This window comes from Aspergillus ruber (assembly GCF_000600275.1).
Source record: "Aspergillus ruber CBS 135680 unplaced genomic scaffold scaffold00038, whole genome shotgun sequence".
NCBI classification, from domain to species: Eukaryota; Fungi; Ascomycota; class Eurotiomycetes; order Eurotiales; family Aspergillaceae; genus Aspergillus; species Aspergillus ruber.
In genome coordinates, this window is record NW_024467334.1 from 75924 (window position 1) to 89631 (window position 13708).

The following is a 13708-nucleotide window of genomic DNA, read 5'->3' on the forward strand; positions in this document are numbered from 1 at the left end:
CGGAGGCACTGGCTATATTAACGTACGTAGTATGATACAAGGTGCTGGATATGAGTCAAGTAAGGAGGCAATTGCGGTAGCTGCGGGAAGTCAAAGGCGGATATGGAGAAGCCTCGGACTCTGTAGTCTGTTGTTGATTCTGTGCCTGGTGGAATATGGAGTAGACCCAGTCTGTCTCCAAAGCTCCGGGCTTCGACGGTGCAAACCCAATATAGAGAACGGTGGATTTTTAGTAGCTCGTATCATTCTACTTACATACAATGAATTTAAGGGAAACACCTCAGCAAGACGACATTCGATTCAAAATGGCATGTTATTGTCCATCCTATATCATCACGGTTTCCTCCATTTCCAATCGGAACATTCCTGTCAAATATCACATCCAGCATAATTACTTTCCCGGTCAATTTGACCCTCACCAATTCATGCAGATGGGAAAAAAATACCCCATCTCAATTCCTGATGGTCTTATACACAAGTACACCAGTAGCCCAGACACGCCAAGTTAGAATAGAATTTTGATTTAGCTTAAAGCGTCGTCACTTTGCTCCATGGCATGGCGGTAAGTCTCATAAGGAGTGATGGCTCCAAGAGACCTCCGCATATGAGCGTTGAGAATTTCCAGACCGTATACATAGCTAGCATTGACCCAGCCGAACCTGCGAAAGAACAATATGTTAGACAGATTTCCCAGTGCAATGTGTGGTGTTTATGGAAAAATACTCACCCTTCGCGAGGTGCACCCTTAAAATCGACACCTTGGTTTCCATATTCTGCATCTACTCGATGGGGATCAATCGGCCGCGTAACATCATATTTCTCGACAACGACACCATTAAAGTCGACAAAAGCCTTGGTGATCATAAACAACCACTTGTACGCCAGTCGTTTGGCTTCTTCCTCATATCCATAGCGTAGTAACCCTGCCCAAGCAAGCATCTGCTGCGGCGCCCAGCCATAGGGAAAGTCCCATTGTCGATTGGGTCTCTCCAGCCCGACGGGGCCGCGCGAGTCTTCCGTGCCGGAAACCAGACCACCGTAGGCTTCAAACCGAGGAAGTGCCTTCTCGACCATATCTGCCGCTTGCCGTGGTGTAGCAAGCCCTGCCCACATCGCCCAGAAGGTGGTAGCAGTCTCGTAAGAGGTGCGCTGCTTCTTGGCGGTATCATAGTCGAAGAACATACCGTTCTCCTGGTCCCACAGATGAGAGTCCATTCTCATCTTTCGTCTTCTGGCACGGCGATCCCACACGGCTGACGATTCATGTGTGGTATCTCGGGAAGATTCAGTACGGAATTCCTCCGGGATATCCAGTCGGTCATTGAAATGTGTCCGGATTATCATGGCAATATCGACCTCATATTTGTACAGGAGTGAGTTCAAATCCACCGTAGCAAGATTGGCGCACACCTTCTCCAGACGGTAAGAGGTATCGTGACCTGACTCGCGGACTGCTCTGTCATGCAAGAAATACTCGTCCAGTTCTGGTTCTTCGATTTTGCTATGGTTGTAGGCCTCGACAAAGTCCCTGAACTCCATGCCGTGCTTCTCCGCATAAGGGGTAAGAATGTGAGTGAAGTGACTCGGTTCGGTCTCTGGTGGCACCCCTTTCCCTTCCGGACGATACCTGGACAGACCGGTCTCTGGATCGAATCGTGGTGCTGAGACCCATACACTGTAGTACTCCTTGATGGCAGCGAGAGTTGCGTTGCGGAGAAACTCCTTAGCATCAGGCTCGGTCTTGATCCGGTCATATACGCGGAGCGCCATATCGGTCAAGAACGGTGGTTGAGACCGAGAAAGGTAATAAGTGCGATTGGCATTGAGAATTTTGCCGTAATGCTTGATACAGAAACAAAAGTTGATCACCATCGCTTTGGCAAGATCGACTCTGTCGCTGACGATCAAGCCCAAAGAAATCATATAGCTGTCCCAGCCATACAGTTCGTTGAACCTACCTCCCGGGACGACAAACGGCACACCTATGAGATCTTCTTTCATAGTCGATTCGTTGTACTTCGGGTGCATGGCTAGCGCCAACAGCCCGGGCTTATTATTGAGATCCTTAACATACTCAGACGTGATATTCGAGTCAAGCAGCTGCACGTCGAGTCGCAGCTCGGGGTGATCTTTGGCAATGCCCCTGTAATACTCCAACTGCGCCGGGGCACCTGGCGGAACGTAGATTCTAGGGCGCGGATCGCCAGTCCAATCCTTGGGATCACGACCAGCCTCTCCGATGTTGTGGCCGTCAATCCGTCGAGTGAGGGCTTTCCAAAATGAGTTCTTGATGAGGCGAGAAAGCCGTGCGACCGGGTTCTCACTCAGACGTTCCTCATCCAAGATAATATGTTTTCGGTCATAGTCTTTGGCAATGGTTAGCTCCTGTAGCAGGTTGGAGAGCATGTATGTTCCTCGTAGGTCGAATCGATTATAACCGCCGGATGATGCAGTTCCAACCGCAAGCACCTGCTTAATGTTAATGACTGTCTTCAAAAAAGTTTTTTCAATGCTGTATTACTTTCGGTCCAACATCCTCAATTGTTATTTGCATGTTCTTATCCGTGTCTTCTCTCTCCAATAGATCATGCAATGTCGCATCGACATCAATGAGAAATTTCCGAGGCTGAGCAGACGTCGCATCTATGTGAGAACACAATTAGTATATCGCACCAGGATGAATAAGCTGTATGACATATACACACCATGACTGCCTCTTCTTGCTGGAAAATGACCCAGGTAGTTGTCAATATCCTCACGGTTGAACGCTTTCAAGCTCTATTGTACATTAGCCAGCTGAACCTTTCATGTCTCCTCCCAAAGCTGCCTTACCGTTGAAAACGCACGCCTGCGGTCTTTAAACCTGTTGAGGACATTATCATCTCCATAGTACACATCTGCATCTGACAATGGGTCGACAGAGCTGATCCGTCGGTGATGATGGGGATGCGCTTGAGAAGAGCTCATTTTTTGAATTGTCGAGAGGAAAAGAAAACCGAGAAATTCTGGTGATACAGTGACAAGCTAAAAAGCTAGCACTGGGAAGAGGGTTGCTTTGTTGTGTAGGACCAGTCAGGATGCCTTTTGGAAGCGAAATGTTTTCCAAACAATTGATATCAAGGACGCCTTCAATATAATATATGGCACGAAGAGAGGAATAAATAGGAACGAGGGTGCAGGAACAACGCAGACACAGAGCTGGCTTCCCGGAGAGATAACGCCCGCAAAACCCGTTGCCAATATCCCTTGTGTATAGGAGCGGAGGATGGAAATAGAACAGAGTAGAATGTTAATCAGTATCAGCTGATCAGAAAAAAAAAAAACACAGTCTCACAGATTCGGTGCATTCGGTGTGCAAGAGCGTGAGGAATGAATGAATTGGAATGAATGGAAATGCTGGACTCGCGGCGGCGGTGATGCTATGACGGCAACCCACCTATGATGTCGCCGCTCCACCGCCGCCGCCATCAAGATTCATCGGATTATCTTTATTCGTGATAGCTGATGTAGGTATTGCTATATAGCGTTCTTACATCAGATGATGATATATTATTGTTATCGAATCTCTTACATATCATTTCGAACAATTGCAAGTCGGTTTTACAAAAGCAGCCAGCCTTAAAAGGATACTCCGTGTTTTGGGCTAGATTGCATGGCCTAAAAATAGATGACATTCCTATACGAACACCGGGTGCTTACAGCTTAGAACCAACAAGAGTTCCACCATCCAATGCGATGGTTGCGCCGTTCACAAATGCACCGGCACGGCTGCTCAGGAACAGGCACGATCCAGCAACATCTTGAGGTGTGCCGATCCGGCCCAATGGGATACCCGCTTCGATGGTCTCTCTGTAAGCCTCCAGCGTAGCAGCCATCATCTTGCTTTGGAATGGACCGCAGGCCAACGAGTTGGACCTATTGGATAAAACTAGGGTCAGCAATCTGAATGCAGCCGGTAACACGGGGAACACAAACGTTATGTTTCTTTTGCCAAGATGGTTGGCCAGCACCCGACTCAGGTGGTGCAGGCCAGCTTTGCTAGCACTGTATGCGAAGGTCTCAAGTGCCGGAACTCTTAATCCATCAACGCTTCCGATGTTAATGATTCGGGCGGGGTCGCCAGTAGTGGCGGCCTTCTCCAACAACGGCGTAACGAGTTTTGTAATGTCGAAAACACGTTGAAGGTTCAACGTAAGGACCCTAGACCAGGCAGAAGATGGGTATTCATCGTATGGGGCACCCCAGTTCGAGCCGGAGTTGTTGACAAGGACGTGGAGCTCTAGGGAGACGGATCAAGTCAGTCGAGTTTGACCTCGTAAATGCCAATCATATTACCAATAACCATGGAACTTACTGTTCTCTCGCTTCTTGAGCTCGTCAGCCAATCTCTGACATTCCTCCTCCTTGTAGAAATCTGCCGGGATGGCGTGTGCTTTGCCCTTTCCAAGCGCATTGAGCTCCTTTACCGCTTCGTCGCAAGACTTCGCATCACGAGATGAGATGTAGACAGTAGCGCCGTTGGCTACAAATCCTTCAGAGATCATACGACCAATACCCTTCGCACCACCGGTAACCAGCACCACCTTGCCCTGGTAATCGTCAGCTAACAATGAAAAGGAAGCATGGCGTCCGAATAACACGAACCTTGACGTCAAAGAGATTCTGTGTATCCATTGTTACAGCAGTATGGTGTTGAATAAAACAAAGAGAAGAAACTTATGTTTCAAGAGCAAGTCAGAACAATCAAGGAGGATGGAAATGATCCATTTCGTAAAAAGGCCTTTCTCCTCATGGTCCAGTTGCTTTTGGAGTAGCCGACCGAAAGCTCCGCAGATACCGAGGCTCAGGGGGACAGGAGCAAGAGATAATCCGGGAAGGGACGCTATTCTATTTTGGGATTTAACTAGGCCTGGTATGTCAAGGTTTTGCGGGGCAACTCTCCTGGCAATTCAACCGCCTGACGTCCATAACAACAATTCGCTCGTTTCGACGTCTCTCTTTATCGCTAAACCTCCTTCTTGTTATTAGCTTATACATATCATCTACAAGATGGAGGAGTTACTGAGCAAGCACCGCAAAGAACAAAAAGACCTTCAAGCACGCATCACGCAGAAGAAAAAGGCCGCCACCAAGAAAACCCGGAAAGGAATCAACGATGAATGCGACCGGAGTCAACAGGAGCTCATTGAGAAACAGCAGGCAGAAGTCGCACAATTGAACGGCGAGAATGCTGCTGGAGTTGATGGGATTCAGGATCTCAGCATTGAAGACCCTGTTGACGAAGACCGACGGAAGAATAGCTCGAACGACATCCCCAAAAACACGGGCGCCTCCGATACCACTTCCTCTTCGATCCCTTCACAACAATCTGCCATGCATACAAAGAAGCCAAACCGGCAAAAAGCCCGCCTTGCTCGACGCGCAGCTGAACAAGCGGCCCAGACAGAAATTGCGCATGAGGAGGCTGCTAGATTGACCGATCACCGTGGAAACGAAAAAGAAATCATGAATGGTGTATTTAAGCGATTTAATCTCAAGGAGATTGAAGTGAATCCCGACGGGCATTGTCTCTACTCCGCCATCGCCAGCCAACTAGACGAGTCAGGACTTGGGATGAAACCTGATCCAAAAAGGATTGCCCTTCCGTCTACCACGGAATCGCGGGTGGAGACAGTCTCTTCGCCAAAACATGACGGTTATCGCGCCATTCGAGCAGTTACCGCTGATTATATCGCTGAGCACAAAAATGATTTCGAGCCGTTCATGGAGGAGCCTTTGGACCAGTATACTCGGAAGATCAAGCTTACGGCCGAATGGGGAGGACAGTTGGAATTGCTAGCTATTGCCAAAGCCTATGGTGTCGAGATCAATGTCATCCAAGGAGATGGCCGTATTGAGAAGATCGAGTCCGGGGACATGGAGAGCTTTGATGAGGAGGAGAGAAACAAGCGTGTCATTTGGTTAGCTTATTATCGACACACTTATGGTCTTGGAGAGCATTACAATGCACTCACCAAACAAGCTTAATCACGACGCTAAGTGTGGCTATTCAACTCCTCGAATTGCCCCGATCTGGCTTCACTTGAGCGGCACAACGGGATATATCTCCTAAAAATCATATGTTGAGCATATGCGAGATTAGAAACCGACGTGATAGCTACAGCGGGCCTGCACTATAATACGTTGCTTGAACACATTTCCTGCCAAAGTTGACGGGGTTGTCTTCCGTCTTTCTGCGCTTTGTGCGCAGGGAAATCGCCGCCGTCATGTGACGGTCTTGAGAATTGTGACCTCTATTTCTACAATCATCATGCCATACCCATCTCAACATCACCGTGAAACATGGGCGGGCTATCTTTCTGGTATATATAGCAAGAAATGACACCCTGGTGGTAGCCGCTGACGCCAGGAGATATTCTCTGTATCTTGATCTGCTATGCAGAATAGATATTTGCATTGACATCAGTTGGATATAGAACTGCATGACTACAAAATAGCTGGAATGGAATCTGAAGACCTCAAGCTCTCCTATCCACTCAATCACTACTATTGAGAATCAACGTTTTTTCTATCCACTCATCTTATGGGTTTTTAAATCACTTTCTATGTTAGGGGAATTTATTTCTACGCTTCACTGAGAAGTCCGGTATTTGCTCCTGTCTACCTCTCTGCCCACGAACTCTTGAAAACCAAGCAGACTGCTGCTGGACCTTAACAGCCATCAGACAAACGCTACCCTTCCAATGGCAGTTCGTCTCGATATATATTTCCGTACATATCCAAGTACTAAGGTCATTTGGGTTTAAATCGTTTGGCAATCTGCGATGCTATAAAGAAATCCGATCACCCAGGGGGGTTTTCTTTCATCAAAGCCGCGCTGTCAAGGTCGGTAAACTTCGTGATGGATTTTTGAGGATGGCTTGAAATGCGATTTGACAAGCTGTGAAGCTCGATGCCCAAACGGTATATCCAATTTCAACGACCACGGTCGAATGAAAACCCACAACCCTGGTTATTGCCCACCGTACAGTCCTGGATGGTCGTGGAGGTGAACCATTGAAAGAACGAGTTATAAAGACCCTCGCTTTGGAGGAGTTCCAGCTCCTGCGTGTGGGTGACCCTCTCTGACCCGACAGAATGGGCGTTCCATTAAGACCGAAAATGTCAGGGCCTTAGAAGATATCAACAACACGCGAATTTGCTCACATCTGGGTTCAAGAAGGTCCCCGACAATGGGAATGAGCATATTAAAATACATTTCGAGGATGCTTTGATTGACTTGTGTTTGCGTTCGCACACAACAGTCCCTTCTGCCCAAGATACTTCAGCCTGGAGCAGGGTGCTGGTTTTTTCGATGCTGATCTAATGTTACAGCAAGAGACCTGGCGCTCGGGTGATGACTATGACACGCCCTGCAAGGTATACATATCGCGACTGCAAAAACTTTTGATGATCTCGGTATTCCGAAAAAAATTGCTACACTTGGAAGCCCCCATCAGACTCCATGCTAAAGCTTAGTCTCCGACCCGAGGCCCCACTAGCCCCAATGGCGAAAATTCTCCATAAAGGCTTAAATGCCGAAGGAAACATGGGATATTCGTTTGGTTTTGCAATATTCCGCACTGGTTCATTCGACCATGTATGAGTAACATCGACATCGGCTATCGAGAAGCTCCTTGACTTGCCGACGTTTAGGAAAAAAAAAATCCACGGATGGAGCGGCACATGGTTCCTGACCGATGATTGGCGCTGGGCCTGGCATCAAGCAATTTCGAGATCCACGCGAAGAGTCTTGCTAAGGTTTCCGCGGTCTGAAACGCACTTCCGAACCATCCTTTTGTACCGAGTACGGGGTAGTGGTTGTGGAGAGAGGAGGGGTCAGCAATGCTAATCAATACAGAAATGGCGTTATTCCGCTGTCAGGGCTCCCAGGTACGATTATTTCTGTAGTTCTGAACATATATGTTTTTTGATATTGGAGACAGTCGGGGCTGAGGGGCACTTGCCTAAAAAACTCAAGTTTCAACAGTGGAGAGAATGTGACAGACGCCTTCCCTTTTCGGGTAGAAGCAAGAGATAAGGACCTTCTTCATAGACTCTGTTCGGATTTTTTTCTCTTTCTCTCTCTTCTCCTCTCGAATGAAATCTCCCATTTGCTTTTATCATCTTTCCTCCTTTGATTGGCGTCCATTTTCATTAGAGTATATCGGCACATCTTCATACTTCTTCGTATATCGCCATTTTCGTCTGCAGAAAGACTCCGATTGCCTTACTGGCTGCCGGTTCATCCTATTCTTTCTTCACTCTATATCAATCCATTTAGCGTTCTGTTGCCGTTATCAGTTTTTTCTTTTTATGAGCCGATCGATCACCAAAGCTGGTGTACCGGAGCTGCGAGTATAGAAAATGGCTTCTGGTATGGACGAATCGAGATCATCCACCGCGGTACCGATCGACATTGAACAGCTACCGGCACGAGATGGGGACGAAGAGAAATCCGTAGGTCATGGTCCGCCGGCGGTCGAGGGTAAAGAGCACGACGAGGAGTCGATTGATCCAGGTCCTACCGTGGTGCCGAGATTGCAACGTCGAGGGCTCTTTGGACAATTTACTCTGCTGGCAGAGGTCGAGAACCCCAAACTTTACCCTCGGAAGACCAAATGGTTCATCACGTTCATCGTTGCGGTGGCAGGTGCCACGGCTCCCATGGGAAGCTCCATATTCTTTCGTAAGTAGAGCATTCATTTGGCCGAGTTTGCTGTCGCTGTTTTGACTCTAACTCAATTGGTTAGCCTCTCTGGCCCGGGTGACGAAGGAAATGCATACCACAACTACCATTACCAATTTGTCCATCTCTTTGTACATGCTTAGTATGTCCATATTTCCGCTATGGTGGTCTTCGTTTAGCGAGAGACTTGGACGACGGACGATATACATCGTTTCCTTTTGTCTCTTCGTGGTTTTCAACGTCCTTTGCGCTATTTCCCATAACATTGTGATGCTTATTGTGATGCGAATGCTCAGCGGTGGCGCCTCAGCATCGGTTCAAGCAGTTGGTGCAGGAACGATCGCCGATCTTTGGGACACGCATGAAAGAGGTCGAGCAATGACTACTTTCTATCTTGGTCCGTTGTGTGGCCCCTTGATTGCTCCCATTGTCGGTGGTGCCTTGGCACAACGGTGGAACTGGAGAAGTACGCTATGGTTTCTTGCCGCTTACGGTGGCTTAGTCGCTGCATTTATTTTCCTTGCACTACCCGAGACGTTAGCAAAGCGAAAAGTCCCGGCTATAGTTGAGAGCATTGAACAGACAGCGCCAGTGGAACGCCGATTGAGCCGAGCTTCTTCCAGACAGGTTGTTCAGTTCACGACAAAGTGGCTGAAGATGCTGAAAATGGTGTTCTTGGATCCGCTGAAGATTGTTCTTTACTTGCGATATCCCCCCGTTCTCTTGACAGTGTACTATGCAAGCATCACATTTGGGTCTCTCTATGTTTTGAACGTCAGCATCGAGCACACGTTTGGATATGCCCCTTACGAATTTCCTACAATTATTGTTGGTCTTCTCTACATTCCCAACTCGCTTGGCTATGTCGTTGCGAGCACATTTTCAGGACGCTGGATGGACAGCATCATGCAACGCGAGGCCAGAAAGGCCAATCGATATGACGAGAACGGCAGGTTGATTTATCGGCCCGAAGATCGTATGCGCGAAAACGCCTGGCTCGGTGCTCTTATCTATCCTGCCGGCTTGATTTGGTATGGATGGACCGCTGGCAAGGGTGTCTTCTGGCTTGCTCCGGTAGGTTGAAAGCATTGGTCAATCGCCAAGAGAGTCTTGCTTGCTAACTTGGTGCGTGCGTGGAATAGATGATTGCCAATTTCTTCTTCGGTGTCGGGTCCATGATTATCTTCGGCATGGCAACCACGATGTTGACGGAGTTTATGCCACAGAATGCGTCTGCGGGCGTTGCGCTAAACAATTTCATGCGGAATATCTTTTCATGCGTCGGATCCTTGGTCACTGCACCGATCATAGATGCCATTGGCAATGGCTGGCTCTTTACGATCCTGGGTCTGGTTGCGTTTGCCAGCAGTTCAACCCTCTTCACCATGAGAGTCTTTGGTCCCCGCTGGAGAGAGTCTATGGACGCTCTCACGCAATGAGCTTTCCTGTCCTTCTACAGTCGTCGTGGGAGCCTTATTGTGGTGCCGATTCGACCTCTCTTGGATGGATTTTAGTGGTTGGTTTAGACTGGAATGAGTATCAGATGATCGAAAGGGCGATGCAAATTAATCCAAAAAGAAAAATAAAAGGAACAAACACGAGCTAATGAATACTATGTTGCGCATAGCGGCCATGCCAGTTACTGTCATTTCTGTTAGTGTTTTGGGCGGCGTTTTCCTTGTTTTGTCTGCATATCATCTTGGGCGCTGTTCAGGGTTCGTTGCATGCTTTATGATCAATTGAAAAAAGCAGGTGCTGGTGGCGATTTGAACCATCGAGGTCATGTCATTGAGCGTTTGGTTTTCGGTTGTCTGCAGTTTTGGCATGTGGCTTGAGGATACCCAACACGATGGGCTGGTTATTTTTAGTTTTAATAATACGAAATGAATGAGACTAGTTTGCCCCGGTAGTTAGGCATACGAAGACATGGACATGGATATTTATAGTCATAAACTGATAGCTATTCGGACATCAGCATGAAATGAAGATGACGATGTTGGTGAGAATTGGCATAATGGGTTGGGCCTCTACAGATCTTGACCATCAGACACCATTCGCCGGAATTATAGCTTGGTACGATCTTGACAGCCCTCCTTTCTCTTCCATTGCCTTCTTGGGATACCATGAAGTTGGTTGACAGACGACGTGTCGTGTATGGTGGCAAGATAGAGATTCATAGAATGAACCAAGATCGCCCTATAGCAGCTCTGTTGATTATTTTGGGTTGAACTCTTGTGGAGCTGTACATAGCACTGCATGGTGTGCGTCGTCTAAACGGAAGTCAAAAATGATATTGAGGCCACGAATAGGAGTTGGCATGCGGGATACCGGCACATGCATTGTACCAGAAACGGCACCACCAAAGTACTACTGCAGAGCATCATTGATGTATCTTCGACTTCGTAGATCGGGATGGTGTCTTGGGCCCTGTACTCTATGCTTGTAACTGTGGCGATGGGAATCGTTCCCAAAAAGGTCGATGTAGATCACGTGGAACCCCACTCACCGCCTCATTCTGTCGTTTTCGCTTCATCGTCGCTTCCCTCAACGTACAGAGTAGACACCCTTCGTTCTGTATGACCCCTCGTCATTATGGCTACCATCTATACACAATGACAGATGCACAGAATTGAAAATTTACCAGTACTATGATTGCGCCACTGACATTTAAGCTGCAGACGGATCTTGCTTAGAGGGACAAGTCATTGGGAGTACACACGACCAGGTTACCGTCTTAAGATGGATCAAGATGAGATGAGACGATGAAACCAAAGAAAGACAGACACGCTCTCTCAGTCCCAGTGATCTGCTCATCAATTGACCCATTGCTGCTAACTGACCGGGATTACATAGTTGCTGAATTGTCCATCCAGACAGTTCCATCGCAAGTGGAGCTGCATTACAATTAAGTACGGTACTGGCGAGTCAGGATACACGCCTCGTGGTTATTATTGCCCGCTATTCCCTACAATTGGGTGGGAATTTTGACGACGGATTATTGTCGCACTGTTTTCTCCATGGCTACTTTTACCGCTGCTGCCCACTACGCCGGCATTGGGCAGAAATTCCTAATTCCCCATGTCTGACATTTCCGGGTCTCCGCTCTTTGATAGCTACATACCAGCCTCCCGATTTACTCGATTCCGATTGCTTTGATCTGTATTTTCCCATTGCTGGATCTGCGAGACATGCCTCGTTTGTTTCTCGCTTGTAATCAATCAGCTTACGTTCTGTGCTACCTTATCCAGCAACGCACAGCATTCTCTGTACTCGGAAAGTACTCCGTGCATGCAAAAACAGCAGAAATTACGGATCAGTGGCACTCCCCCACTCTCCGGCATACGCTATCCTGCTTTGAGTTTCCATGCTGTCCGCCGGTGGCCACTGCTTGCTCGGACTATCAGCGCACTGCATATCGTCTTGCAGACGGACTGGTTGTTTTGTTCTCGTCGCGACCCTATTGAAACACCCCCCCGGGAGGTATGTATCAGGGTTAAAACTCCCTCAATTGTCTAATCCAGTGAGACGTGGCCCAATGATTGCAAATCCCGTTGGGCAGTTCGTTTATGATGGCCTGGGATTGCAGTTCTCCTCCCAGAGCTCACTGCAGCTTCGGCCCCGTCATGGGTCCCATTCGACTGGGTAACTGACAAACGACGATACGTCGCCTCGCGTTTGGCCTTTTAAGCGGAAAGCTCCACTTAGTTGGCGGAGAGATGGATGCCCATTGCTTCTTTCCTTTCCGTTTTCTTATACATGAATCGTCTGTGACCTTCTTTTCGGCTTTCTTTAATTGCACTCTTATTCCTCGTCTCACCTTTTTTGCCACCCATTTCCTTATAATTTTATAATATCGGGTTCCATCCCAATTCCCTGCCTAGCGCTGGGCAGACATTCCTTCATTTTTCTTTTTCTTTTTTGGTCTATAGTCTCTCATTAGTTCCTTCACTTCCAATCACTTGGGGTAAAGGTGCCTCGTGGTTTAATGCTACGTCATTAATCAAATCGAGGACATGGCCAAAGGTGGAAAGAAAAGCAATAGGAAGAAGAGTATCAATAATAAACAACCACCCCCGGTAATCAACGACGCCAACCTACCTGTCTCTGAACCCATACCTGCAGAGTCCGCCTCCGACGAGAAGGCAGTTGTGGAAGATGGGGTCTTCGGTCCAGTATGCACAACTTCCCAAGTTTGAATATCAAAAAGTCGCGAGTCATTATCAAACCTTCGATCGTCGTACTTTAAAACCCGCATTATATCCTGTCAATTCTACTGTTTCTCGTACGACCCGTCTGACTCCAAACAAGGACCAGGCCGATGGCGATGAACCTAACGAGGCGGAAAGTGCCCCGGCAGGAGATGATGCTGCCGCGCCAGATTCGGGTTAGTGAGATCTTTGTCCTTTTGAATGTTTTTCACTTGTAACTAATCCTCAACACGTTTACAGAAGTAGCCGAAGATGCGACACCACTTGAGGGACCAGCAGAACCAGCCGACGAAGAGGTGAAGCATGAAGCTACACCCAAAGAAGAGGCAAAACCCGAAGAAGAAGCTACACCCGAAGGCGAAGACAAAGCCCAACCCGGTGAAGCTGCACCCGAGGCAGAAGAAGCACCTGCAGCTGATGGTGATGAAGCACCAGTACCAGAAGAAGGTGCCCCCGACAAAAACCAAGAGGAACAACTTGCCGAAGAAGCTCCTGAAGAAGCAGAACCAGTATCTGAAGAGCCTAGTGGGGATAGACCGGCAGCAGAAGAAGCTCCCACAGAAGAGAATGAAGGGGAAGATGATGGTGTGTCATGATCATATCCTAATGTTGGATTCAGATTCAGCTAACCGTTCACAGGGAAAGATGACGCCGTAGAAACTGAACCTGAAGCAACCGAAAATGCTAGTGCAGAAAAGTCCACTCCTGAACCTGCGGATCCACCTGCACCTGAGGAGCCAGCCGCAGAAGAGCCAGCTGCAGAAGAGCCAGC

At 48.0% G+C, this 13708-nt stretch overlaps 5 protein-coding genes across 5 annotated transcripts; 3 read left to right on the forward strand and 2 right to left on the reverse strand.

Moving 5' to 3' along the window:
- Positions 1-557: 557 nt before the first annotated feature.
- On the reverse strand, positions 558-3227 carry EURHEDRAFT_252318 (alpha,alpha-trehalase). The gene is made up of 4 exons (XM_040778110.1): positions 2833-3227; positions 2706-2778; positions 2522-2643; positions 558-2469 (listed from the first exon to the last, which is right to left on the reverse strand). The coding sequence occupies exons 1-4, from the start codon at positions 2965-2967 to the stop codon at positions 724-726; spliced, it is 2076 nt and encodes a 691-aa protein (XP_040634810.1). The 5' UTR covers positions 2968-3227; the 3' UTR covers positions 558-723.
- A 468-nt stretch (positions 3228-3695) lies between these two features.
- Positions 3696-4674, reverse strand: EURHEDRAFT_406297 (short chain dehydrogenase/reductase family; the record flags this gene model as incomplete). Its single annotated transcript, XM_040780454.1, has 3 exons — positions 3696-4279; positions 4355-4589; positions 4645-4674. The coding sequence occupies 3 exons, from the start codon at positions 4672-4674 to the stop codon at positions 3696-3698; spliced, it is 849 nt and encodes a 282-aa protein (XP_040634811.1).
- Positions 4675-4763: 89 nt separating this feature from the next.
- Positions 4764-6092, forward strand: EURHEDRAFT_251954 (deubiquitinase OTU2). The gene is made up of 2 exons (XM_040778109.1): positions 4764-4912; positions 5029-6092. The coding sequence occupies exon 2, from the start codon at positions 5050-5052 to the stop codon at positions 6025-6027; it is 978 nt and encodes a 325-aa protein (XP_040634812.1). The 5' UTR covers positions 4764-4912; positions 5029-5049; the 3' UTR covers positions 6028-6092.
- A 2326-nt stretch (positions 6093-8418) lies between these two features.
- EURHEDRAFT_465574 (MFS transporter) lies at positions 8419-10167 on the forward strand (the record flags this gene model as incomplete). The annotated part of the gene is made up of 3 exons (XM_040785028.1): positions 8419-8728; positions 8793-9802; positions 9871-10167. The coding sequence occupies 3 exons, from the start codon at positions 8419-8421 to the stop codon at positions 10165-10167; spliced, it is 1617 nt and encodes a 538-aa protein (XP_040634813.1).
- A 2574-nt stretch (positions 10168-12741) lies between these two features.
- EURHEDRAFT_381334 (uncharacterized protein) lies at positions 12742-13532 on the forward strand (the record flags this gene model as incomplete). Its single annotated transcript, XM_040779403.1, has 3 exons — positions 12742-12900; positions 13037-13112; positions 13177-13532. The coding sequence occupies 3 exons, from the start codon at positions 12742-12744 to the stop codon at positions 13530-13532; spliced, it is 591 nt and encodes a 196-aa protein (XP_040634814.1).
- Positions 13533-13708: the final 176 nt, after the last annotated feature.